The 27,721-nt window shown below is 37.7% G+C and overlaps 1 protein-coding gene across 2 annotated transcripts in view; it reads right to left on the bottom strand.

The window, feature by feature from the left end:
- The window catches only part of LOC145977953 (uncharacterized), a 470,846-nt gene that overhangs the window by 7,045 nt on the left and 436,080 nt on the right, over positions 1–27,721 (bottom strand). For both annotated transcript variants that reach the window (XM_083110293.1, XM_083110294.1), the window contains one exon: positions 15,739–19,123. In XM_083110293.1, coding sequence (XP_082966419.1) covers positions 15,739–19,021 — 3,283 coding nt within the window. In that variant the 5' untranslated portion in view covers positions 19,022–19,123. The remainder of the gene's footprint in view (positions 1–15,738; positions 19,124–27,721) is intronic.

A 27,721-nucleotide genomic window follows, 5' to 3' on the forward strand; every position in this document is an offset into this window, starting at 1 on the left:
CATGTGGGAGCATATCACTGGCAAACACAGCTCTGTGGCTGTGTGTATTCCAGTTATATGTGCGTGTTCTTCCTATGCCATATTTACGTGGTTTTGGGGTCAGATCCCCACTTCAATTTGTCCTCATCTTGATATTTGAGGGGGGTTTTACCCCCTAAAACAGTTTTTTAACTGAAACACAAAAACACGTATTTCTTCCTTTGGGCCCCTCTATACACCTGCCAAGTTCCATGGGAATCGGAGGGGACACAGGTGCAGGTCCCCACTTCAATTTGTCCTCATCTTAACATTTGAGAGGGTTTTGCCCCCTAAAACAGTTTTTTTTAGCTGAAACACAAAAGCACGCATTTCCTCCTTTGGGACCCTCTATACACCTGCCAAGTTCCATGCGAATCGGAGGGGACACAGGTGCAGGTCCCCACTTCAATTTGTCCTCATCTTAACATTTGAGAGGGTTTTGCCCCCTAAAACAGTTTTTTTAGCCGAAACAAATGAACACGCATTTCTTCCTTTGGGCCCCTCTATACACCTGCCAAGTTTCATGGAAATCGGAGGGGGACACAGGGGTCATATCCCCAGTTCAATTTTTCCTCATCTTAACATTTGAGAGGGTTTTGCCCCTTAAAACAGTTCTTTTAGCCGAAACAAATAAACACGCATTTCTTCCTTTCGACCCTCTACACCTGCCAAGTTTCATGGAAATAGGAGGGGAACACTTACTTTTGAAGTTTTACTTCATTAAATTCAATCCATGCTCTACAGCTCCCGAGAAGTACGAGAGTATCTTCCCCACAATCAAGACGAGGTATGCCCCTTCGAGAGAAACAAAGGGAGGAACGTAAATTCAACTCGCAAGGGGGATACCCGGAGACCACCTCAAAAATTTTAAACAGAAGGGGAGGAGGAGGGAGCGAGTCCATTTTGTATTAATATGAAAATTCTTGGCACTTCCTGTGATGTTATCTCGGAAAGTTTAATTAAAATAATTAGGTATTGTACAGGTGTCCTAATTTGAAACACATATTACATAAAATGTGTATTTTTATCTGTATGGTTGCCCAAAAATAGTAATTTCATAAGTAGTGTAATTGGATTGTTTCAAAGTCATACTTAGTACGAGTGCTTTTTTAGCCTCTTTTTTTATCAATTGAATACCATTTTTTGACATATTTTGACAATTTTTGTCGACGTTTTAGCGTTTAGCGATGTTTTTGTAAAATTTCCTATTTTTCTTTTTTTTTCCCACTCATACTTGGTACGAGCACACACAAGCATAGGTTCTATTCATACTTTTTCTCACGTATAGATGTACATGATGAATCTGCAAACAGATTTTTCCTAAGTCTTACCGTTTCCAAGATAACCCCACTTCCGGTTGCTATTTTGGATTTCCGAGCATAGGTTCTATCCATACTTTTTCTCACGTATAGGCGTACATGATGAATCACCAAACAGATTTTTCCTAAGTCTTACTGTTTCCAAGATAACCCCACTTCCGGTCGCCATTTTGGATTTCCGATCACAGGTTTTATTGATATTTTACTTACATATAGGCGTACGTGATGAATCTGCAAACAGATTTTTCCTAAGTCTTACCGTTTTCAAGATAAACCCACTTCCGGTCGCCATTTTGGATTTCCAAACATAAATTCTATTCATATTTTACTTACATATAGACGTACGTGACGAATTCGCAAACAAATTTTTCCTAAGTCTTACTGTTTCCAAGATAACCCCACTTCCGGTCGCCATTTTGGATTTCCGAGAATAGGTTCTATTCATATTTTACTTACATATAGGCGTACATGACGAATTCGCAAACAGATTTTTCCTAAGTCTCACTGTTTCCAAGATAACTAGTAGTCCAATTAAGCCGGTTCACGGACCGAAAGTGGGGCTCGGTGGGGCTCGCCTTAATGGACTTGTCTCGTAAGGCATGAGCCCCATTTTCTGGCAGTGTTGCCAGCTGCTTACTCGATCACGATCTTACGTGATATAATTTAACTTATCTTACGATTTTTTTACGATCTTCAGTGATATAACTTAACCTATTATTTTTTTTATTTGCACACCGAACTGTAGTAGACCCAAATAGAGAATTGACAAACACCAATTGGAGCTCGGTGGAGCTCGGTGGAGCTCGCCTAAACCTCAAAAACTCACTTTCCCTCCACGTTCTGCGCCTTATTTATTGCGCTGACGATGTTTCACAGCGTAGAAAACAGCACCAAAACATCAAAAACTCATTTTGATTATTTGGAGCTCACCAAAACCTCAAAAACTCATTTTTATTAATTGAGGTTCACCAAAACCTCAAAAACTCTTATTTTCTCTCTACGTTCAGTGCTTTTATTTATTGTGCTGACACAGCGTGATGAGTAAATAATGCAGTCTCACATCCTTGAAGGATGAATATACCTTATCGTAATTTTCCAAGTCCCGGTCAAATGTTTGTATATCGTGACTTTTGTAAACCTCTCGGAACGATGTGATCTCTCTGCCGTACATACACACGCCTCTTATTATTTCTGTATTGTGACGTGTTTATTTTGGTATGGGAGGACAGAGGATACCGAGACTCGACCGACACACTAAACCCAACCTCTCTACGCGTACTCTACGTCACCAAAAAAAAGGTTAAAGGTTCCAAATAACAATAGTTAAGAGTTTCGCCAATCTAGTAAAGTGGATTGGTTGAAATCTCCAAGGCGTATTTTTGTATTTTTTTTCAAATATGAACACGTTAAAACTGAACTGTCTTGGATTTTTGAGTTTTGTATTCACCCTGAGAAAATTCTATATAAAATAACATACCTGAAAATTATATTTGCAGTAGATTGATTTTTTTGAGTTTTGTAATCACCTCAAGAAATTCTATATAAAATAACATACCTGAAAATTGTATTTACAGTAGATTGAATTCTTGAGTTTTTGTATTCGCACACAAGAAATTATATATAAATAACATACCCGAAATTCTATTTACAGTAGATTGAATTTTTGAGTTTTGTAATCACTCCAAGAAATTCTATATAAAATAACATACCTGAAAATTGTATCGCTAGACATTTTTTTGATTTCTGTGATTTTTTGGAGAAAGCATAATGGCATCCACCACCAGTTTCAATCGAAAAAATTATAAAACTGAATGTGTTACTTGCGAAAAATTAATATCTAAAACTAATATTAGCAAGCACAGGGCAAGATGTAGCGAAACAGGTTCGAGAATTAATCGTTCGTTACCTTCTAAGTCTTGTGCTCGATGTGGAAAGATGATCAGCATTGCAAATTTAAGTAAACACCTCAAAATTTGCAAACCATCGATCGAACGAGGAACATTGAAAAGGAAAATCGATAATCCAGAAACGGAAGCTTCTACTTCCAAACAAGTTAAATTATCGGATGAACGCAAACCGATTAGATCTGCATTCAACGACCAACTCCAGGATTTCTCTTTTACTTCGGAACCAGGCCGTGACATCCTTAGTTTCTTGGACGAAACAAAAACATCTGTACTAAATATTCTAAAAAATAAACTTGAAAACAACTCTATAAAAGTATATGTTGTTCTGTTTTCTGAATACGAGAAAGTTGATGGCACAACGAGTATTTTTTATCATCGTACAAAAAACCAGACACTTTATTTTGCTGACGTCGAAAATTTGGACAACTTCTATTATAAAGTTTTCAACGAGCTGGTTAAGAAACACGACGATTTCGAGGCTAAAGGGTCGGGATGGTCTCTGTGTGGAAGTCCTCACACGTTAACCGTTTACGTGAATCGATTCTCGCCTCTTCGCGCTTCCAGCTACGTTCCTCTTCCACCGAACATTCAACACAAGAGGGCTGTGTTAAATATACAGAACAGCGATAAAAAGTGTTTCCTTTGGTGTGTGTTGGCTGCACTGCATCCTGTTTATTGCAAAAATAATCCAGAACGGATTTATCATTACAAGCAATACGAGTCCGAGTTTGAAAGTGTAATGTCTGGCATTGAATACCCGGTGACATTGTCGGATATAAAAAAGTTCGAAAATCGTGCCGGAAAACGCATCGCTATTAATGTATATTCCTTCACGTCAGATAAATATCTCGTGCATCCCGTCAGGATAAGCGATATCGACGATGACGATGCTCGTGTAATAAATCTTCTTCTAATTTCAAACGAGGATGTTCATCACTACATGCTAATTCGTTCTCTATCACGTTTGGTCAGAAGTCAAACTACCAAGTATGCAAACAACATCGAAGTTTGCCCGAGATGCCTAACCACGTTCGACGATCGTGACCGACGTGATCATCAAAATCTTCATAGTCGTCAAATTGCTCTGGAGAAACTTGCCGAACATAAAATTTATTGCGGTGACAACAGACCGGCTAGAATGTTGATGCCCGAAACGAACGAAGTCGAAGAATTCAAAATGCACAAGGCATTGTTGGAACATCTCGCAATCATCGTCGCAGATTTCGAGGCGTTTCTCAAACCACTCTCCTACTGCGAACCGGATCCTGAAATTTCCTCCACAACGCCGTACCAGCTTCATCAACCTAATAGTTTCGGCTATGTTGTTGTGCGACGTGATAAAATAAATGAAGCATATATATACCGTGGCCCAAATGTAATCGAACACTTCCTGGAAAAAATGGTGGAGGAGGTTGAGGTAATTGGTAGCGTACTGCTTACATCAAAACCGATGGCACCTTTAACTGAAAATGAACTTCAAAATTACAATTCCACTGAGGTGTGTCCGGTATGTGATCAAAGTTTTACTGATGAGAACAAAAAAATATTCCACCACGATCATTTCAGCGGAAACTACATAGGTGGAATTTGCAACACGTGCAATCTTAAAATCCAGAAACCTAAATTCATCCCCATATTTTTTCACAACGGAAGCGGATATGATTTTCACCACCTGGTGAGACATCTTGGCTACGATCCGAAACGTATAGGTGTCTTGGCCGAGAATGAAGAACGCTACATTAGTCTCAGCAAGCAAGTGTCGATTCCGGGAACGAAAAATACAATCGAGATGCGCTTCCTGGATTCGTATAGATTTCTCTCTGCAAGTCTGGATGCTTTAGCGAACAAACTCACCGACGATCAATTCAAAATAACTAGAGCTAGTTTTCCTAACGTAGACATAGAACTCGTTAGACGTAAAGGGGTTTATCCTTACGAATACGTTAGTGATGGTTCTAAATTTAACGACGACGCTCTCCCACTTCCAAGAGAATTTTACAGCAGACTCAGAGAGAAAGGAATCACGGACGAAGAATACCAACACGCACAACTCATGTGGGAGAAATTAGAATGTAGGACACTCGGAGACTACCACGACGCATACTTAAAATTGGACGTGACGATACTCGCGGATGTTTTTCAAGCGTTCAGGAAAACGGCAACGAATATTTATAAATTAGATCCAGCGTATTTCTACAGCCTATCGGGATTAGCGTGGTCGGCAATGTTATTCCAGACAAAGGTCAAGCTGGAACTGATATCGGACGTTGACATGTTGCTATTTATCGAAAGAGGGATACGAGGTGGAATGGTGCAATGCGTACAGAGACATGCAAAAGCTAATAACGTACACATGAAAGAAGATTACGATTCAAATCGAGCATCGAATTCCATATTCTACGCCGACGTTAATAATCTCTACGGACATGCCATGGTTCAAAAACTTCCTTACGGGGGATTCGAATGGTTAGATCCCACTTCGATAGATATTATTCATTTCGACGATAGCGAGTGTGGTTTCTTCGCAGAGGTAGATCTCCAATTCTCCGACCACCTGCACGACACGTTTTCGGATTTGCCTCCGACTCCCGAAATCAAATGTCCACCCGACTCGATTCAAGACAAGCTTTTGTTAACATTGGACCCTAAACAGAGATACGTCGTCCACTACAAGAATCTCCGGTTTTTGATTGGGAAGGGTGTTCAGATAGTAAATGTTAGACGAATACTAAAGTTTAAACATTCCACGTGGTTAAGACCTTACATAGAAACTAACACACAACATAGAACAGCTGCCACTTCCGATTTAGACAAGGACTTCTTTAAATTAATGAACAATGCGGTGTACGGAAAGACCATGGAGAATGTTAGAAAGCACGTAGACGTGAAATTAATTTCCGATAAGAATAAATGTCGGAAGTGGATAGCCGATCCTAGATTCAAGTCGAGAAAAATTTACAACGAGAATTTGGCACTTTTCAACCTAGATATAAAATTGATGAAATTTAGAAAACCAATTTACGTTGGTGCAACGGTTCTCGACTTGTCGAAACTTTACATGTTCGAATTTCATTACGACGTGATGAAACCCTTCTACAATGATAAGATATCACTTTTGTACACGGACACCGACAGCTTCATTTACAGCATACAAACACCTAACCTATACGAAGACATAAAAAATCCTTCCATGCTTGAGTATTTCGATACTTCTGCGTATCCTCAACCCAACAGATTTGGAATTCCATCTCGTAACAAAAAAGTCCTAGGTAAACTGAAAGATGAATGTAACGGTGATATTATTGTCGAGTTCGCGGGTTTGCGTTCGAAGATGTATGCTATGAGAACAGAGAGTAGCGTCACGAAGAAAGCAAAAGGTGTGGGCAAGAATACGGTGGAGAACAAACTCACCTTCTACGATTACATCGATTGCCTTTACTCACAATCGACGATACTAAGTATAGAACAAAGAATCCAAAGTGTAGACCATGTGATTACAACAAACGAAGTTAGGAAAGTAGCATTAGATCCGCATGACGATAAAAGATGTATTTTGTCTTGTGGAATCCACACGCAGCCTTGGGGACACTATTGTTTAGAAATCAGTAAAAATTGTAGGCAATGCAAATGAAAAAAAAACTTTAACTGTCTCACATACACAATAAATAACTAGCAAGGACAATGAATTTCTTTGGTTTCCGAAAGCAAACAATGGAGACTGTACACCGCACGGTAGATCATGAATTTCTACCTTCCATGTTATCTAAACTCAACGGCCTGTTGATCAATCAATTTTTGGAACGCTGCTCTTCTTGCTGGAACAGTGACGATTTCGGATTCGCGACGATCGACATGACGAGGAAACCCAACGACGGAAAATACAGAAACAAAATCAACGACTTTCTAAACGTTGCAACGTTGTGAGAAACGTTTAGAAAGTCGTTGATTTTGTTTCTGTATTTTCCGTCGTTGGGTTTCCTCGTCATGTCGATCGTCGCGAATCCGAAATCGTCACTGTTCCAGCAAGAAGAGCAGCGTTCCAAAAATTGATTGATCAACAGGCCGTTGAGTTTAGATAACATGGAAGGTAGAAATTCATGATCTACCGTGCGGTGTACAGTCTCCATTGTTTGCTTTCGGAAACCAAAGAAATTCGTTGTCCTTGCTAGTTATTTATTGTGTATGTGAGACAGTTAAAGTTTTTTTTTCATTTGCATTGCCTACAATTTTTACTGATTTCTAAACAATAGTGTCCCCAAGGCAGCGTGTGGATTCCACAAGACAAAATACATCTTTTATCGTCATGCGGATCTAATGCTACTTTCCTAACTTCGTTTGTTGTAATCACATGGTCTACACTTTGGATTCTTTGTTCTATACTTAGTATCGTCGATTGTGAGTAAAGGCAATCGATGTAATCGTAGAAGGTGAGTTTGTTCTCCACCGTATTCTTGCCCACACCTTTTGCTTTCTTCGTGACGCTACTCTCTGTTCTCATAGCATACATCTTCGAACGCAAACCCGCGAACTCGACAATAATATCACCGTTACATTCATCTTTCAGTTTACCTAGGACTTTTTTGTTACGAGATGGAATTCCAAATCTGTTGGGTTGAGGATACGCAGAAGTATCGAAATACTCAAGCATGGAAGGATTTTTTATGTCTTCGTATAGGTTAGGTGTTTGTATGCTGTAAATGAAGCTGTCGGTGTCCGTGTACAAAAGTGATATCTTATCATTGTAGAAGGGTTTCATCACGTCGTAATGAAATTCGAACATGTAAAGTTTCGACAAGTCGAGAACCGTTGCACCAACGTAAATTGGTTTTCTAAATTTCATCAATTTTATATCTAGGTTGAAAAGTGCCAAATTCTCGTTGTAAATTTTTCTCGACTTGAATCTAGGATCGGCTATCCACTTCCGACATTTATTCTTATCGGAAATTAATTTCACGTCTACGTGCTTTCTAACATTCTCCATGGTCTTTCCGTACACCGCATTGTTCATTAATTTAAAGAAGTCCTTGTCTAAATCGGAAGTGGCAGCTGTTCTATGTTGTGTGTTAGTTTCTATGTAAGGTCTTAACCACGTGGAATGTTTAAACTTTAGTATTCGTCTAACATTTACTATCTGAACACCCTTCCCAATCAAAAACCGGAGATTCTTGTAGTGGACGACGTATCTCTGTTTAGGGTCCAATGTTAACAAAAGCTTGTCTTGAATCGAGTCGGGTGGACATTTGATTTCGGGAGTCGGAGGCAAATCCGAAAACGTGTCGTGCAGGTGGTCGGAGAATTGGAGATCTACCTCTGCGAAGAAACCACACTCGCTATCGTCGAAATGAATAATATCTATCGAAGTGGGATCTAACCATTCGAATCCCCCGTAAGGAAGTTTTTGAACCATGGCATGTCCGTAGAGATTATTAACGTCGGCGTAGAATATGGAATTCGATGCTCGATTTGAATCGTAATCTTCTTTCATGTGTACGTTATTAGCTTTTGCATGTCTCTGTACGCATTGCACCATTCCACCTCGTATCCCTCTTTCGATAAATAGCAACATGTCAACGTCCGATATCAGTTCCAGCTTGACCTTTGTCTGGAATAACATTGCCGACCACGCTAATCCGATAGGCTGTAGAAATACGCTGGATCTAATTTATAAATATTCGTTGCCGTTTTCCTGAACGCTTGAAAAACATCCGCGAGTATCGTCACGTCCAATTTTAAGTATGCGTCGTGGTAGTCTCCGAGTGTCCTACATTCTAATTTCTCCCACATGAGTTGTGCGTGTTGGTATTCTTCGTCCGTGATTCCTTTCTCTCTGAGTCTGCTGTAAAATTCTCTTGGAAGTGGGAGAGCGTCGTCGTTAAATTTAGAACCATCACTAACGTATTCGTAAGGATAAACCCCTTTACGTCTAACGAGTTCTATGTCTACGTTAGGAAAACTAGCTCTAGTTATTTTGAATTGATCGTCGGTGAGTTTGTTCGCTAAAGCATCCAGACTTGCAGAGAGAAATCTATACGAATCCAGGAAGCGCATCTCGATTGTATTTTTCGTTCCCGGAATCGACACTTGCTTGCTGAGACTAATGTAGCGTTCTTCATTCTCGGCCAAGACACCTATACGTTTCGGATCGTAGCCAAGATGTCTCACCAGGTGGTGAAAATCATATCCGCTTCCGTTGTGAAAAAATATGGGGATGAATTTAGGTTTCTGGATTTTAAGATTGCACGTGTTGCAAATTCCACCTATGTAGTTTCCGCTGAAATGATCGTGGTGGAATATTTTTTTGTTCTCATCAGTAAAACTTTGATCACATACCGGACACACCTCAGTGGAATTGTAATTTTGAAGTTCATTTTCAGTTAAAGGTGCCATCGGTTTTGATGTAAGCAGTACGCTACCAATTACCTCAACCTCCTCCACCATTTTTTCCAGGAAGTGTTCGATTACATTTGGGCCACGGTATATATATGCTTCATTTATTTTATCACGTCGCACAACAACATAGCCGAAACTATTAGGTTGATGAAGCTGGTACGGCGTTGTGGAGGAAATTTCAGGATCCGGTTCGCAGTAGGAGAGTGGTTTGAGAAACGCCTCGAAATCTGCGACGATGATTGCGAGATGTTCCAACAATGCCTTGTGCATTTTGAATTCTTCGACTTCGTTCGTTTCGGGCATCAACATTCTAGCCGGTCTGTTGTCACCGCAATAAATTTTATGTTCGGCAAGTTTCTCCAGAGCAATTTGACGACTATGAAGATTTTGATGATCACGTCGGTCACGATCGTCGAACGTGGTTAGGCATCTCGGGCAAACTTCGATGTTGTTTGCATACTTGGTAGTTTGACTTCTGACCAAACGTGATAGAGAACGAATTAGCATGTAGTGATGAACATCCTCGTTTGAAATTAGAAGAAGATTTATTACACGAGCATCGTCATCGTCGATATCGCTTATCCTGACGGGATGCACGAGATATTTATCTGACGTGAAGGAATATACATTAATAGCGATGCGTTTTCCTGCACGATTTTCGAACTTTTTTATATCCGACAATGTCACCGGGTATTCAATGCCAGACATTACACTTTCAAACTCGGACTCGTATTGCTTGTAATGATAAATCCGTTCTGGATTATTTTTGCAATAAACAGGATGCAGTGCAGCCAACACACACCAAAGGAAACACTTTTTATCGCTGTTCTGTATATTTAACACAGCCCTCTTGTGTTGAATGTTCGGTGGAAGAGGAACGTAGCTGGAAGCGCGAAGAGGCGAGAATCGATTCACGTAAACGGTTAACGTGTGAGGACTTCCACACAGAGACCATCCCGACCCTTTAGCCTCGAAATCGTCGTGTTTCTTAACCAGCTCGTTGAAAACTTTATAATAGAAGTTGTCCAAATTTTCGACGTCAGCAAAATAAAGTGTCTGGTTTTTTGTACGATGATAAAAAATACTCGTTGTGCCATCAACTTTCTCGTATTCAGAAAACAGAACAACATATACTTTTATAGAGTTGTTTTCAAGTTTATTTTTTAGAATATTTAGTACAGATGTTTTTGTTTCGTCCAAGAAACTAAGGATGTCACGGCCTGGTTCCGAAGTAAAAGAGAAATCCTGGAGTTGGTCGTTGAATGCAGATCTAATCGGTTTGCGTTCATCCGATAATTTAACTTGTTTGGAAGTAGAAGCTTCCGTTTCTGGATTATCGATTTTCCTTTTCAATGTTCCTCGTTCGATCGATGGTTTGCAAATTTTGAGGTGTTTACTTAAATTTGCAATGCTGATCATCTTTCCACATCGAGCACAAGACTTAGAAGGTAACGAACGATTAATTCTCGAACCTGTTTCGCTACATCTTGCCCTGTGCTTGCTAATATTAGTTTTAGATATTAATTTTTCGCAAGTAACACATTCAGTTTTATAATTTTTTCGATTGAAACTGGTGGTGGATGCCATTATGCTTTCTCCAAAAAATCACAGAAATCAAAAAAATGTCTAGCGATACAATTTTCAGGTATGTTATTTTATATAGAATTTCTTGGAGTGATTACAAAACTCAAAAATTCAATCTACTGTAAATAGAATTTCGGGTATGTTATTTATATATAATTTCTTGTGTGCGAATACAAAAACTCAAGAATTCAATCTACTGTAAATACAATTTTCAGGTATGTTATTTTATATAGAATTTCTTGAGGTGATTACAAAACTCAAAAAAATCAATCTACTGCAAATATAATTTTCAGGTATGTTATTTTATATAGAATTTTCTCAGGGTGAATACAAAACTCAAAAATCCAAGACAGTTCAGTTTTAACGTGTTCATATTTGAAAAAAAATACAAAAATACGCCTTGGAGATTTCAACCAATCCACTTTACTAGATTGGCGAAACTCTTAACTATTGTTATTTGGAACCTTTAACCTTTTTTTGGTGACGTAGAGTACGCGTAGAGAGGTTGGGTTTAGTGTGTCGGTCGAGTCTCGGTATCCTCTGTCCTCCCATACCAAAATAAACACGTCACAATACAGAAATAATAAGAGGCGTGTGTATGTACGGCAGAGAGATCACATCGTTCCGAGAGGTTTACAAAAGTCACGATATACAAACATTTGACCGGGACTTGGAAAATTACGATAAGGTATATTCATCCTTCAAGGATGTGAGACTGCATTATTTACTCATCACGCTGTGTCAGCACAATAAATAAAAGCACTGAACGTAGAGAGAAAATAAGAGTTTTTGAGGTTTTGGTGAACCTCAATTAATAAAAATGAGTTTTTGAGGTTTTGGTGAGCTCCAAATAATCAAAATGAGTTTTTGATGTTTTGGTGCTGTTTTCTACGCTGTGAAACATCGTCAGCGCAATAAATAAGGCGCAGAACGTGGAGAGAAAGTGAGTTTTTGAGGTTTAGGCGAGCTCCACCGAGCTCCACCGAGCTCCAATTGGTGTTTGTCAATTCTCTATTTGGGTCTACTACAGTTCGGTGTGCAAATAAAAAAAATAATAGGTTAAGTTATATCACTGAAGATCGTAAAAAAATCGTAAGATAAGTTAAATTATATCACGTAAGATCGTGATCGAGTAAGCAGCTGGCAACACTGCCAGAAAATGGGGCTCATGCCTTACGAGACAAGTCCATTAAGGCGAGCCCCACCGAGCCCCACTTTCGGTCCGTGAACCGGCTTAATTGGACTACTAGTTATCTTGGAAACAGTGAGACTTAGGAAAAATCTGTTTGCGAATTCGTCATGTACGCCTATATGTAAGTAAAATATGAATAGAACCTATTCTCGGAAATCCAAAATGGCGACCGGAAGTGGGGTTATCTTGGAAACAGTAAGACTTAGGAAAAATTTGTTTGCGAATTCGTCACGTACGTCTATATGTAAGTAAAATATGAATAGAATTTATGTTTGGAAATCCAAAATGGCGACCGGAAGTGGGTTTATCTTGAAAACGGTAAGACTTAGGAAAAATCTGTTTGCAGATTCATCACGTACGCCTATATGTAAGTAAAATATCAATAAAACCTGTGATCGGAAATCCAAAATGGCGACCGGAAGTGGGGTTATCTTGGAAACAGTAAGACTTAGGAAAAATCTGTTTGGTGATTCATCATGTACGCCTATACGTGAGAAAAAGTATGGATAGAACCTATGCTCGGAAATCCAAAATAGCAACCGGAAGTGGGGTTATCTTGGAAACGGTAAGACTTAGGAAAAATCTGTTTGCAGATTCATCATGTACATCTATACGTGAGAAAAAGTATGAATAGAACCTATGCTTGTGTGTGCTCGTACCAAGTATGAGTGGGAAAAAAAAAAGAAAAATAGGAAATTTTACAAAAACATCGCTAAACGCTAAAACGTCGACAAAAATTGTCAAAATATGTCAAAAAATGGTATTCAATTGATAAAAAAAGAGGCTAAAAAAGCACTCGTACTAAGTATGACTTTGAAACAATCCAATTACACTACTTTCATAGAATATCAAATGGTTAAATTTATAGCAACAAAATGTTCTGGATCAATTTTTTTTTATTTTTTTTTTACAAAATATCAGTTCTATTCTGCTGTAATTTCAATGGCGACCGATTATTCCTCTATAGAAATAGAAATACATAAAGTGATATAATACATCCTTCGTCTGTTTACAAATTACAATCATGTAAAATGGAGAAATTGTTACACGGTGTCTTATTCGAATAAAATGATCTTGGTATTATATCATTATCCTAATAACATAAGACAATGATATGCAAGACAGGACTTACCAAAAATGTTTTAAAATAAACTTGCCGAGTGCCTGTTTGGAAATTGTGGACCATATATTTTGTCATTTGTGGGAAGAGTCAAGTCACAATAGAAATTGGGAAAAAATTATTGTTAATTGCTTTGATATATTTTGCTTCGCTTTTCTCCCACTTTTGGCAGACGAGGATGAGTAATGATATGATGAAATTGATGAAGTTACACTCACAATGTCCACTCATGACCAGGCCGGGATTCGAACCCGCAACCCCTGGCGTCGTAGCGTGGTGTGTAATCACTCCGCACGGAGTTTGACAATGGGGAATACATTCCTTACTTAAAATCCTCTAACAACTTTAATGAGCAAGAATATAAAATTCAATAACAATTAAGACTGAAAACGTTTTTGTAGATTAAAACGTAAACTATAAAGTGAAAGTTTTACTCCATAACTAGCTTCATGAAATTAATTTGGTTTTACAATCATTATCTTAATAGTGGAACTGAATCGATATGAAAATGTAAGACTTTAAATAAATTATAGGATGAATATTTTGCTTCTGTGATGTTCTTCGATGATGCACGTACAAAAATTAATAATTTACTTCGGATATAAATTCGAATATGGCCATAGTAGAAATTTGCAGTTTGTGCTTAGAAGCCCGACGGGACTAGCGATGGTAAAAATGAATTTCCTATTTTCTTCCTTACATTTTCAACAACTGTGTATTCTTTGCATTATGCTCTTCACAGAAAGTTTTGCTTGATGCATTAATATGTCGCAAGAAAATTATTATAAAATTATCATTAAGTGGATAAGTATTCTAGTCTGAATTCTATATTTGGTGCCTGATTTTGTAGAATTATCTCATCCGTCCATGATGAACAGAACTCCTTCCAGTTAGACTTCTTACAAATTACAAAGTTTCGAATTCTCTTGCAAATTAAATTAGAAATGTAATGGAACACTTTCAGGAAGATTGCGAGAGGATATTGGAACGGTGTATGGATTAATACTTTTATTGGTGATTTAAATTTAAAATCTAAATTACTGACTGCTAAATGTACAGTATCATTGTCGATGAGTTTCATGAATTTTGCGAGAGTGAAAAGTTAGGAAATAATTTTTTCACGAAATAAATTTTATTCAAAGCACAAAATATATTTACAATACATATGATGGGAAAAATTGATGTAATTTTCTTGATGAGCATTCAAAATACTTATAGAATAAGCTATTGGTTTGAAAACATCAGATTTGTTTTCTCAATGTGTCAACCAGTGTAATCGAAGCTGCGGGTAGTTGTGGTAAAATGTGTGTCTTTGTGTGTCTGACACCTCTTTTTAGAATGGTGATCTCTGTAATCCCGGATGTTGGGTGATGCATGGTAATGAATGAAACGGATTTGACTTCAAAGCGTCCACACTGGGATAGTAAATATTGCCTAGGTAAAAGAAAGTTTCGATCTGGGAAATTATACTACTACTTTACTTGAAATATTTTGGAATTAATAACAATTGCATTGTAATTTAAATATGAACTATACATAGCTATTACATTCAACTATATCCATAAAATTGTTCATAAAAGTCATATTTGTGGAATGAAATAATTATATGTTTTGATGAAATAACTTTCCACAATCCAGAGAATAGTGTTCGGTTAAAATTATATTTAAATTATTACTCGATTTAATGATGACAGTTTGAGAAATATATTTTCGTAATAACGATACACTCGCTAGTCGATTGTACTGCAGGACTGAGTAATCTGGTTGCAGTGCAGGACACGAACAAATGTTTAGTTGAGAAATATAGCCTACAATTACCATGACTGTAAGAATTCGCTTACATTCAGTACAGTAAAAACAGCAATTACAAAATTGTATGTATAATTAGACAGATTGGAAGATAAATTTGATTTTGTTTTCAGTAGGAGTGACTACATGAGTAGAAGATGATGAAGAAATTTGTTGTTAGGATATATGGTGATATGTATGAGGTGTTGGATTTTGACAATTTGAAAATTGCGTCATGTACGTTATGATGCTACCAAGATAACAAGACAAGTGTGCACTGAAACCAATATTAATAGGGCAAAATATTTACTAATATCACTTTAGAGTATTCTAAAATCCTACAATGATTTCTCGTGTGATTTCTTCAATAATACATCTGAAAGTTTAACTAGAGAACATGCACTAAAATTATGTACTTGCCTTCCGTCCTCAAGCTCCTAATCTGGGTCTCCAGGGGCCTAAATGCACTCAGTGGAAGATTCTCAAGATAATTCCTGCTCAGGTCCAAAAGCCTAAGCTTCTTCAAAGGGCGAAAGGCATCACTCGCCACTTTAGATATGAAATTCCCGTACAAATGCAGCTCTGCCAAGTTTTCTAAATGCTGAAAGGTTTCCTTGTATATATGGGTTATCTGATTGTAGGACAGATCTAGAATTTGCAGCATCCGCAAATCTTCTGGGAACTCCTCAAGATCCTTCAACTTGTTGTGGGTTAGATTCAGCACTCGTAAATGGAACAGTCCCTTCAGCCTCTCCTGTGGCAGAAGGTCCAATTCATTTACACTGAGGTCGAGAGTCAGAAGACTCTGCAGGCTCTTGAACGCCCCGGGAGAAATTCTGGAGATTCTGTTCTGGCTTAGAAATAAGTGCACTAGAGCTGGGAAAGCTTCGAAATCGAAGCTCGTAATAATTGAATAATTAGTACCGCTGATGTGGATTTCTTGAAGCGTTGGATATCTTCGGACGGATGTTACTTCGTGGATACCTGCAATCGGGTTTCCGGTCAAGTTAAGCCAACGCAACTCTGGAAGATTTTGCTCAGACAGTGCCGTCGGTATCTGTTTGAACCTGTTCCACGCCAAGTTTATCCTCCGTAGCATCACCGATTGGTGGAAAAAGTTTATGGCGAGCGCAGACAGGAGGTTGTCACTAAGGTCAACATTGAGCAACTGCGACAAATTTGCCGAAGCGAATCCTGACAACGACGATATGACGTTGCTGTGAAGATCCAGCTCCCTTAGTTTCGGAAGACCACTTAGTCTTGCCAAGTCCACCGAAGGTATTGAATTCTTGGACACCACCAGAACTTCCAGGGTAGCCAAGTTCTCTAAGGAATCGTACGGGAATTCAGAAAAGGAGTTCCTGTGCAAACGTAGCTCTCGGAGGGAATTGAGTCCACTGAACACTTGTCGGTCAAGATCACTGATTACATTCTCACACGCGTCTATCCTTACCAGATCTCGGTTTGTCTTGAACATGTCGTGAGGAATGTACCATATGTTAGAATTGTCGAGCGTAATTTGTTGCAAGGAGGGAAGTCCCTCTAGAACGTTTCCCTGAAGATCACTGAAGTTGTTCCCGGAAAGTCGGAGGACCCTCAAACCTGGAATGTTCATCTGGAGCAAAGAAGATGTGGTTAGGTGATTGTTCTCCAAGTTGAGTTCGTTCAGGTTGTTCAATCCGCGGAAGGCTCCTTCCTCGATGCTAGTCACAGACGAGTTCCTGAGGTTTAGAACACGGATTGGCAACCTCTCCTGGAACATTGCATCGTGAAGAACCAGTATGTCATTGTTAGATAGGTCGAGCGTTCGCAGCTTTTTAAGCGTCGTGAGGGCACGAGGTTCAATGTATCGAAGCCTGTTCCCTGATAAATATAGCTCCTCCAACTCGTAGAGTTCCGCAAATGTGTTTCTGGAAATTTGCCGAAGTTGGTTCAGGCTCAGGTCCAAAAACTTCAGTGCCTGCATACTCTCGAAAGCCCTATCTTCGATGTATGATATGCTGTTATTTGTCAGATACACCCGTTGGATGGCCAGTAGATCTGAAAATAATGACTTGTCCAGCCTCGTGAGGCGGTTATGGCCCAACCACATTATTTGAACACTTGATTGGCCACGCAGAGAATCGTCATGTAGAGATCCTAGCCTGTTTGAATCCAGCTGGATGGAAATTAGCGAAGGTGACTCGTGAAGAAACACGTCTCCCATAGCCTGCAGAAGGTTTCCTTGCAGGTTGATGTGCTGAAGGGACTGAAGGGTTCGAAAGGCACCTGCTTCTATGTCGGTGATGATGTTGTTTTGCAGATGAAGCTCCAAAAGCGAAGGGAGAGGCTCGAATATGCCTCTGCCAATTTCAGATATTTGATTATTTTGCAGACGAAGCTCACGTAGATTCTTCAGACTTTCGAATGTTCCAGGAAGAAGTTCCAAGATCCTGTTGCTGTCCAAACTGAGAGACGTAAGCTGCTCGCTCTTCTGAAAAAGCTGAGGAGGGATTCCTTCGATGAAATTGGAGCTCAAGTGAAGATTGGAGAGATTAGGTAAAGTGAAAAGGGCTTCGGGTTCAATTCTTCTTATTGCATTCTGTTGTAGGTATATTACCGAAAGAAGTGATGACGACTCAAATGCGTCATTGGGAATCTCCAAGATGTTATTTTCTGATAGAAACAGCTCCTTCAGTTCTGGTAAGTTAGAAAACACTCCGTTGATGTAGTGAATATGATTGTTGCTCAAGTCGATGGTCTTAAGTTTTTTGTTCAGCCTAAACGTTGTACTATCAAGAAAAACTATCTTGTTCTGACTAATGTCGATGGATTCCATTTCGACTAAAGAGATGAACGCATCCTGGTGTATCGTTTCGATTGCGTTGTAGTACAGCGACAGAGTCTGTAGAGACGGAAGAAACTGGAAACAATCTGAGGGTATCTGCTCGAAGTTGTTGGAGCTAAGGTCCAAGAAGACGAGTGATTTCAATACGGAATAACGATCGTAGTTGATGCCACTTATTTCGTTCCAAGCCAGACGGAGAGAGTTTATTTGTTCGAGACGCCTGAGGGCTGCAATTGGAAAAGACTTCAACTTGTTCTCCGTCAAATCAAGTTCGGAGAGCGTTGCTTCGAGGCCTGCGAAAGCGTACTCGGATACCCTCTCCAGGTGATTTCCCTTAAGGATTAGCTTGACGAGCCTCAGCCCGTAGAAGCTGTAGCTAGGAAGATCAGTGATCTCGTTGGATTCAAAGTTGAGGGTCCTCAGCTGGTGAAGGCCCGAGAGTGCCTTCTGCGGTATCTGTTGGAGCTTACTGCTGACGATACTCAAAGATTCCAGCACAGGTCTCAGGCTGCCGAAACAATCTTCGTCCAAATCTTGCAGAGAGGAATGGGAGATCTGAAGATGTTCAATAATGGTCGTGTTGGGGAAGGCGGACGAGGAAAGAGAAACGATTGTCCTGTTGAAGTCGTAGATGCTGAGGGACTTGATGGGTGCGGCGATCAGTGTGAGAACCTTGTGCAGTATCTCCGTGGTGACTCCAGGACATTCGAGAAAGATTCCTTCCTTGAAATTGTAACAAGGGCAGAAAGGGTTCTCCTGAAAGGGAGGACATTTGTCGCAAGCGATTCCAGGTAGTTGAGCACTTATCAGAAGCAGGCAGGTTGATGTCGCTAGGAAACGGAGCACCCGGTTTGATGGAAGACCAGCCAGCATCATCTCACCTCCATCATCTCCCGTCTCGGCGGGGACACATCACAAGGTATCCTCACCCTGGGCCCTCGTGGCTGATACTCAAGCTGTGCTTATTCATCTACAAGCCTGAAACGATACAAATTGCACCGACTATGAGAAATAATATTGCAGGTATTTGACATCTGTACAAATTAACAACATTTTAATAATGATTTTCATACAACCTACAAATATTGCTGCTGAATTGAGTATCACTAAAGTCTGTTAAATACAGGTTCTACCAATTTGAGTTGTCAACCCTGCCACAATGCTCGTGCGCATGTGTGGCATGCATACATCCGTGAAGCAGCGTTGCCAACCTCCCGATAAGAAAATGTGCTGTTAATCTGTGAAATTATGCTTAATGATGATAAATTGTGCTAGGATCTGTACATGACAATAAGAAATTATTATTGTTATTGATAATTGGTGATAGTAAAATTTGATTATTTTTTTCGGATGATTGTAATTTTAAGATATGTATTTATTTTCCGAGATGGGTTCAACATTGAACTAGAGAACATTTGAAATGATACGTCGACTACAAAGTGGAGCATTTGTTTTATCCCTACAATTTTCTACCGATTTCTTGCCATGAAACGTTCCTCGCGAGGAAAACTTGGGAGAATAAAAAAAAAATGAAGAGGAGAAAGTGTAGTTGGGAAAGCATATCCCTGGACAGGAAATAATTTAATTTCAATTTCTCAAAGTGTTGTCCCTTGATGTAAATTACTTTCTCCCAACGAAGCAAGTTTGCAATTTACGCTAGATTTTTCTCATTTTGCAAACACAGGGTGGTGCCAACGAACCTCAAATTGTGCTAGCTTTAGCATCATTATGCTAGGTTTGGCTCCGTTGAAGAGTTTGAAGTTAGGCAATTAGTATACCATGGAGCGTTGGCGGCGGTGTAAGCTTTCATTGAAACAGGCTCAGGGTACAACAATGAAGATCGCCATACACATGTTCCAGAGTTGCACAGGATTTTTACGTTGGTTAGACAGTGGAGAGCCACGGCTAATGTTGTGAAAAGTCAGTCCCCGTGGAATACGCGCTATTCCATAGGACATACACTCGTCATAATAACATTCCCGCATCGCATCGAACAGTGCATCTAAACAGAAGGAAATTTACAGGACTTTATTTTCAAGCTTCACTGATTTCTGTACTGTCCATATTATGCACTGTAATAAATGCCAGTGAGTCTGTTTTTATTTCATAATCTTATAAAGTTGCATTGTCATTTGAAGTTGTTAGGTACAATATGCGCCACCCTGTATATATATATCTTGCACAATAACATCACTGTAAAACTGTACAATTAATTCAAACTTTTCTTCTTTCCCTTGAATAAAATTTTGACTTCATTAGTAACGAGATGAATTAGAAATCCCAAGTCAAGTCAAACTGCCACCTTACACAGCATTTCGAATAAGCCAATTTATACTTTTACTTACATAAATTCCAATATTTTTAAAGCATAAATGAAGATTTTGTACATGTGGAGGAATATGGAATATATATATATATTTCATTTTCTAAACACTTCGCAAATATCTCTTATTATGAAGGGGTTAATCTCAACTTGGCGAAAAAGTAATAAAACTCCTCACAGTAGTAATGGAATTAATTATTTTTTTACGATAATCGTAGCAGTGTCTTATACTCTCTTTTTGTGGATTGACTTATGATTGCACCACCGAATGTTTGACTCCTGCCGTTCTTTTTATAATTATCCGTTAGTTAATTTCATCTAATCATTTTTATTCCTCATTGGCACAATTAGTTTAATGATGAAAAATGATGTGTTTGTGAATGTCTATTCATGAATTTCATCATGTCGTCACTTCCCCATCTTCACAAATTAGCCAAAATTGGCTCAAAAAGCTAGGTAAAGTAAAGCAAATCAAAATAAAGCAAATCAATCAATCAATTATGTAAAATTAATAATTAATCTTTAGAATTATACTGAATTGACATTTGAAAGTATTTATGAAATAATAATAACTGAAATAAATAACGATAATTCAGCACTTGCTGAATTCGTTATTACAGTTCTTTTTTTTTAATTATACTTATATTTTCGTGCATTTGTCTCAAGAATCTTTTGTTAGTACATGCATGTAACAAATAATGAAGAGTTTTCTTAATTATCATGTTTTTTGTCCAATTCAGTCTAGCCAACAATGACCTTAAACTGTGGCAAAGCTCCTGTAAAGCCTGTAATTTTATTGCACCATCCGTTCAATAAGCGATAACCTTTTGCTTAATATGATCTATCTGTGAGTTAAATGGATGTAGTGGAATGCATTTTTCAAATACACCGCTTCTTGTACCGAAAACTGTAGTGGACATTTGTCAATAGCCTTATTAGCCGACTTGGGTAGTAATTTATTTATTTTGCCAAACGTAATATGATACTTTCTGTTGAACGTGTCTTAAATTATTCTAATTCGTCAGGTTACAGTAGGAAATGATGCGAAAGGACCCTAGAATATTTTATATTATATCTTTCCGACTTTCACAGCCACAACACCAGATCGCGCGAAAGGTCTCTGCTGTCCATTCCACTCCACAAATCCAACTTTTATGCTAATTCTTTTACTGTTACCTCAGCAGGCCTTTGGAACAAGTTGCCACCTGAAATTCATGTCTCTTCCTCAATTGTGACGTTCAAAAAATTGTTAAAGTTACACATATTATACAATGAAAATTAAATGTTTGATTTCCCTATTAATATGGCGGGTGCAGAGAATGATAGAAGGACGTAAGGCACTAAAATGAATTAGAGTAATAGTTAAGATGAATTATCATCAAAGTATACCGTATTGGACTGTGTTTTAAGTATGTGTAATATTGAACTGTGCTTAAGTAAGTGTAGTGTTATGTATTTGCTTGTACGTGTGTAAGGGCAAAGATATGTATGTGTGTGTGTGAGTGTGTGTGTCCGTATCTATAGGTTAGATTACCTTTCTTATATGTAATTTCTCTTTGTATTTTTTATTTCTCTGTAATTTTTTATATATTTTTTTTCTTCCTTTTTTTTTCTTCAAAATTTTAATTATTTCATATTCAATTTTTTTGTAAACATGGTCAAGTGGAAGAAAAGGCTCCACAGCCTTAACTTCGCCATGTAAAAGAAGACGAAATAAATAAATAAATAAATAAATAAATATTTTAAAGTTTTTCTCATGTTTACATGAAACGTATGTTCCAATACATTGGTTGATAATTAATTTTCTATTTCAAATTATATGAATGACTTCAATTTTGTTTTTCATTTTCTAATTAGAAATGACGATTTTGCATTCTATCCAGAAAAGGGACAGATTCATTTATGAGCAAGCAAATTATCGCCCAGTAGTGACCATTGTATGTGCCATCATGTTACTTTTCCCCACTCCACACAAAATTCACTGATCTTTAGAAACCGTTGTTTCCGAACGGAAGCAGAAGAGGACGTAAATACCAATGACAAATCTTTCTTTAAATAACAATTGAACTGCAACTAATTCACAACATCGAATGCTGAAAAAAATATAGATTGGATTCTTATTTATAGTTAGGGTACTAGCTGTTCTGTAATTCCCTCGGTCGCAAAATTAAGCATTTCTCACTTATTCCCTGGAGTCAAAAGATTTCTCGTTGATCATTAAGACGTGGTAGGTTATTTTGACATTAAATTTGCACTTTGGCTTCACTTCCGAAGTAAAACTTTGTCTTTATACGTATAACCCTACAAAATTGCAGTTTCGTACAACACGCACTAAAGAGAAGGAATTGTAAAATACCTACACCTTCATTGTAGCTCTAGATAGGTTAAGAATGTCGATATGGGCGACAAAAATAAATGGCCCACACATGAAAGGTATAAAAAGGAAATTTTAAAATTAATTGCCAATATTGGAATCATAATAACGTTGAATTGTTAAACATTTCAAACAATGAACCAAATTTATTGAACAAACACTAAACTATACAAAAGAATGGTATATTTCTTACTACTGTGTAAAATTACTAAATGTGTTTGGATGATATGGAAGCTAGAAAAAATGTTTATGTAGACTATCTCTTCTGACAAAGACATTCATCTGTATTGTACTAATTCGTGCACAAGATAACAGACGAAATTATAATTCTAGCACTGCTGTACTAACTCGTCTCGTGTGATTAATAAAACATTAAAGTTTTAATTTTCTCTCCACAACTTATACCGCAGCATACTCACGGGCATGGAGTGTACAGTACTCGCTCAGTCGGACAACAATAAAACTCCTTGAACCAAACATCACACTATGCAAAGAATAACATCATGATGTAACCGAATACACTGACTGATTGATTTGTTGCTTCAAGTTCACTTTATGCACAGAAAGGCTAATCGGACTGGACCTATAGTTTAAAGTGGGGTCCGAACCATGTGCCTCCACCGGGTATTGAACCCGGGACACCTTGACAACGTTGCCACAACTCTATTTGGGAGGCCCCCGAATACAATCTACAATAGAATACATAGAATAGAATAGAATGGTCTTTATTTAAGCAGGCGTGTTTCGGTCTCATGCGCCGTTCTCACAATCATCCCTTGTCAGAGATACAATAAATGAATAAATAAAAAGAAAAAGAGACATTTTGATCATGATAATACAATAAAGATAATATAAAGATTATACAATGATAAAATTATACATTGAATTAATTAGTACGGTGAAGTAAAGATAAGTAATAAGTCCTCAGTAGTTCTTTGTGTGTGTTCGGGGGTTGGTTGATATGCATTGTAAGTGCAGGTGCAATTGTTAACATAATGAATGTTAATGTAGTTGTTTGGACACTAGTAAGTTCTTTAGTGTTTTCTTAAAACTTCGAAAGCAAATAATGTTAGTCAATGGTGCAGGCAGTTTGTTCCATTCCGTGATCCCTGTAACAATGAAGGATTTGTTATAGGTGGCGGTTTTATGTTTGGGAATTTTTGTATTATGTTTCTTGCGAATATTATGTTCGACCGATGTTCTACGACAACAGACCTTATCGTATAAGTATTTTGGGGAACCACTCTTAAGAATTTTGTGCATCTTCTATTGTTAATGTTTAGCCAAGATAGTTTCTTTAACATGTTTACAATAAGAATAATAAGCAGGGAAATAATATAGATGTGCCAAAAAAAAGTGTTAGATATATAAACATGTTTTTCGTTCTTCGTATGGAATTAAATATAGACTAATGAAAATTATAACTTTCATTAATTGATTGATTTTGAGTGATTGATTTGCTTTATTTTACTTCGCCTTTTGTGCCCCTTTTTGGCTAATTTGCGGAGATGAGGATAATTGATGATATGAAGAAATTGATGAATGGACACTCACAAACACCCATGCCCTGACCGGGATTCGAACCAGGGACCCCTGGTGTCGTAGCGCGATGTGCTAACCACTCGGCCACGGGGGCCGGCGATAACTTTCATTATCTGTTGACCTAGCCAAATAAAATGCACTAGGCTTACAGCATATTAATTGTAATGCAAAATTCGAATACCGAACAAAACAATGGCTCACTACTGTCAGCGTCAAACATATTGAGCCCTCTGTTTTCGTGCTTGTCAAGTCATACTCCATGGAAGGCCAAAGAGATACCAAGTAAATACAATACGACAAGCAAGACAGTAAAATAAAGGTGGCAAATCATAGCATAACAATAGAAGATTTAATTACTTAAAGAAGAGACAATTTGTTTGTTTAAAATTGATTAATGAGATAATTTCCTAAAATATAACTGTGTGTTTTGTATGAGAAAAATGCAACCCAGGTTTCATGCATGAATCATAATTAAAAGCAGTAAACTGAGTGGGCTTGTAATGCAAGTTTTATATTCAATTTCTTTAATATCATGTGCAATAAAAATTGGAATAATTAATTAATTTCTTCAATTCTTGATAATGCTGTAATTTATTTTAGTAATTTAATTTAACCACGTTTTCACTTGTTTTTTACCTGGTTTGAACATCTGCCCCTATATTAATAACTGCCTTGCCCTGCAAATGACAATACGGTGGAACAAGGTCATTCGTGTGCGTGTTTAGGAAATCTCACTGAAGAAGGGACCACCCAGTTTTGATGTACAGACCGGGACTGTTCATCAGCTCCATCTGTCTTCGTATGTGACAAATGTAGCTTGCATGAGTCGACCGCAACCTCATTATCATAATGGATGAACCGACCAGTTTGCCGCATACGTAATGCCTACATATATTACCAAGGTCCTTCTGGAGGACTGATTCTTTTTACTGTGGACTCGGAGTAACCTGCATCTATCAGTAATTAATTTCTAACTGTGGGCAGGAATTTAGATCAATAATATTGCATGAAGATTTCTTCCTAAGTTCTTTGAACAAATTTCATCTGTATAATTACTCCTGACAGAGGGGACCATGCCTCTCCTCGAATTATAAAATCATACCAACATGACATTGGGTGGAGGCACATAGTGGTTCGGATCCCACTTTAAACTGTAGGTCCAGTCCCGATTACCCTTTCTGTGCATAAAGTGGACTTAAAACACCAAATCAATCAATCAATCAAAATGACATTGACAATTTCTTAAAATTTGCAAGAATTTTGATTTCGTCCTTTGACACGCACCGACCGGAGTGTGTAAAGTTCCTAAAAGTTTTTAATACATAATGTTTCTCTCCCTCAATCGGGCTTCTCAGAATCTGACAAGGAGGAGTAACACTATTTCACTTTACATCACCATTCACCATCAACATGTATATACAGGCTAAAGTATAGCAGTGTTAGCTCCAAATAAGACCCTTAACACTGATCATTAGGGTTCGAAAGTTGATGACCTAAACAATATCAAAAAATGTCATATGGAATGGCCTGAAGATTATTAAAAAATGACCTAAAAATAATTTCCGGCCTTTAAAATGAAAGCTTGATTTTTTCATAAATTACAAGAGACTAGATAAAATGTGTTGTTTGGTGGTTTAAACTATCTACCCAACGAGAAAAATGTAATTAGTGCTAATGCAGTTTTCTTTATTTTTACTTCAAGGTTACATAAAATATTACGCAAGGTTTTTCTGTATAAGTCATTTATCTTGATTCAGAGTGAACATTCCACGATTCGGTCAGCATTTGAAAATTCAGTTTTGTTTTGTATGCATCAATTACATTTTTTTATGCTGTGACTAATTTTACTTTAAAGTCAGAGATCAATGCGATAATAGTGGCCAACAAGTGAAACTCAAAGTATGCTTCACCCAAAGTGGTTTATGTTTTCAGGTAGTTAAGTAAATTTACCACAATTAATTACATTGCAAAATATTTCAGGTAAAATATATCATTTGCATCGACCTTACTTACGATCAATGGCGTACTTGCTAAAACATCACGTTAGACATTTTAAATATGTAAGTAATGCTAACAAATGCATTTTAAATTCTTGGAACAACTGGGATGGAGGGAAAAAAAACTTGAAAAATGATAAAAATGCAATATAAGCGTTACGAAATACTGAAAAATGACCAAGAAACCTATAGAAGACCAGAAAATGGGGAAATAAATTAAAAATGTTTGGTTCTAACTGAAGTGAAATGGAAGACTAACATGTTTAGTATTGTCTTGAAAGCCCAGAATAAAATATGATTTGTCATCACCTTCTTAGCCCTAGTGACCATATTTTAATCTTCTACTATTTTTTAAATGAAGGACTCGGGTGTAAAACATGGTAAGTGATATAATTTTTTTTTTTCGGAATTTTTTTAATTACAAAGTAAAATGTTCCATCCTTCAATTTTCGAGTGAAATTGCCATATCATACAATTTGCATTGGATTCAGTGAAGCCTTCTGAAATTGGTAAACACAACACGAAAACAATTTATCTACAGTATAGCTTCTAATAACTTCTAAAAACTCATAAATGACGAAAATGTCACATACCATGTTTTACACCCGAGTCCTTCAAATATCAACACATTATACACAGTACTAAGTATCATCAACATTAATAACACTGAACACAAGAAAGGAATTAACACAGAACTTACACTATGTAAATGATACCAAGGTTATTAGAAGTATAGAGTTTGGGTCAATCCGTTGTTTATTCGGATGACGAAAGAGGTGAATTTATCCATGAAACAAATTCCAAATCTATGCGCTAGTGTTGCACTATGAAGATAGGAAACCATCCTAGAAACTTGAATTGAATTGTTGTTTTAAGTCCACTTTATGCACAGAAAGCCTAATTGTGACTGGACCTACAGTTTAAAGTGGGATCCGAAGAACTGTGCCATGTGCCTCCACCGGGTATCGAACCCGGGACCCATTGATTACAAGGCAACAACTCTACCACTACGATATCGGGGACACCTCCATACTAGAAACTGAACACACGAAATGGAGTACAGAATGAGCATTTCCTGATGTAAGATGCTTTCTTCTTCATAAGCAATAAACGGGCCTTCGAAATACTACAGACCTCAATCTGCGATGCTAAAAAGGCTGATGAGGGCAAAAGAGTGATCCTATGTTTTGGTGAAATACATACGTATATTTGAATGAGCAAGTATTCGAAAAACAGGCCGTGCTCGTGTAATTTACTTTCATAGTAAGATTAATAATTATAATAAATTACAAGTAAATTTGTGCGTTGTATGTAATACAAATCTCAGTTACATGTTAGTG

The sequence above is a fragment of the Lepisma saccharinum genome, chromosome 24 (assembly GCF_977018435.1).
Source record: "Lepisma saccharinum chromosome 24, izLepSacc3.1, whole genome shotgun sequence".
NCBI lineage: Eukaryota > Metazoa > Arthropoda > Insecta > Zygentoma > Lepismatidae > Lepisma > Lepisma saccharinum.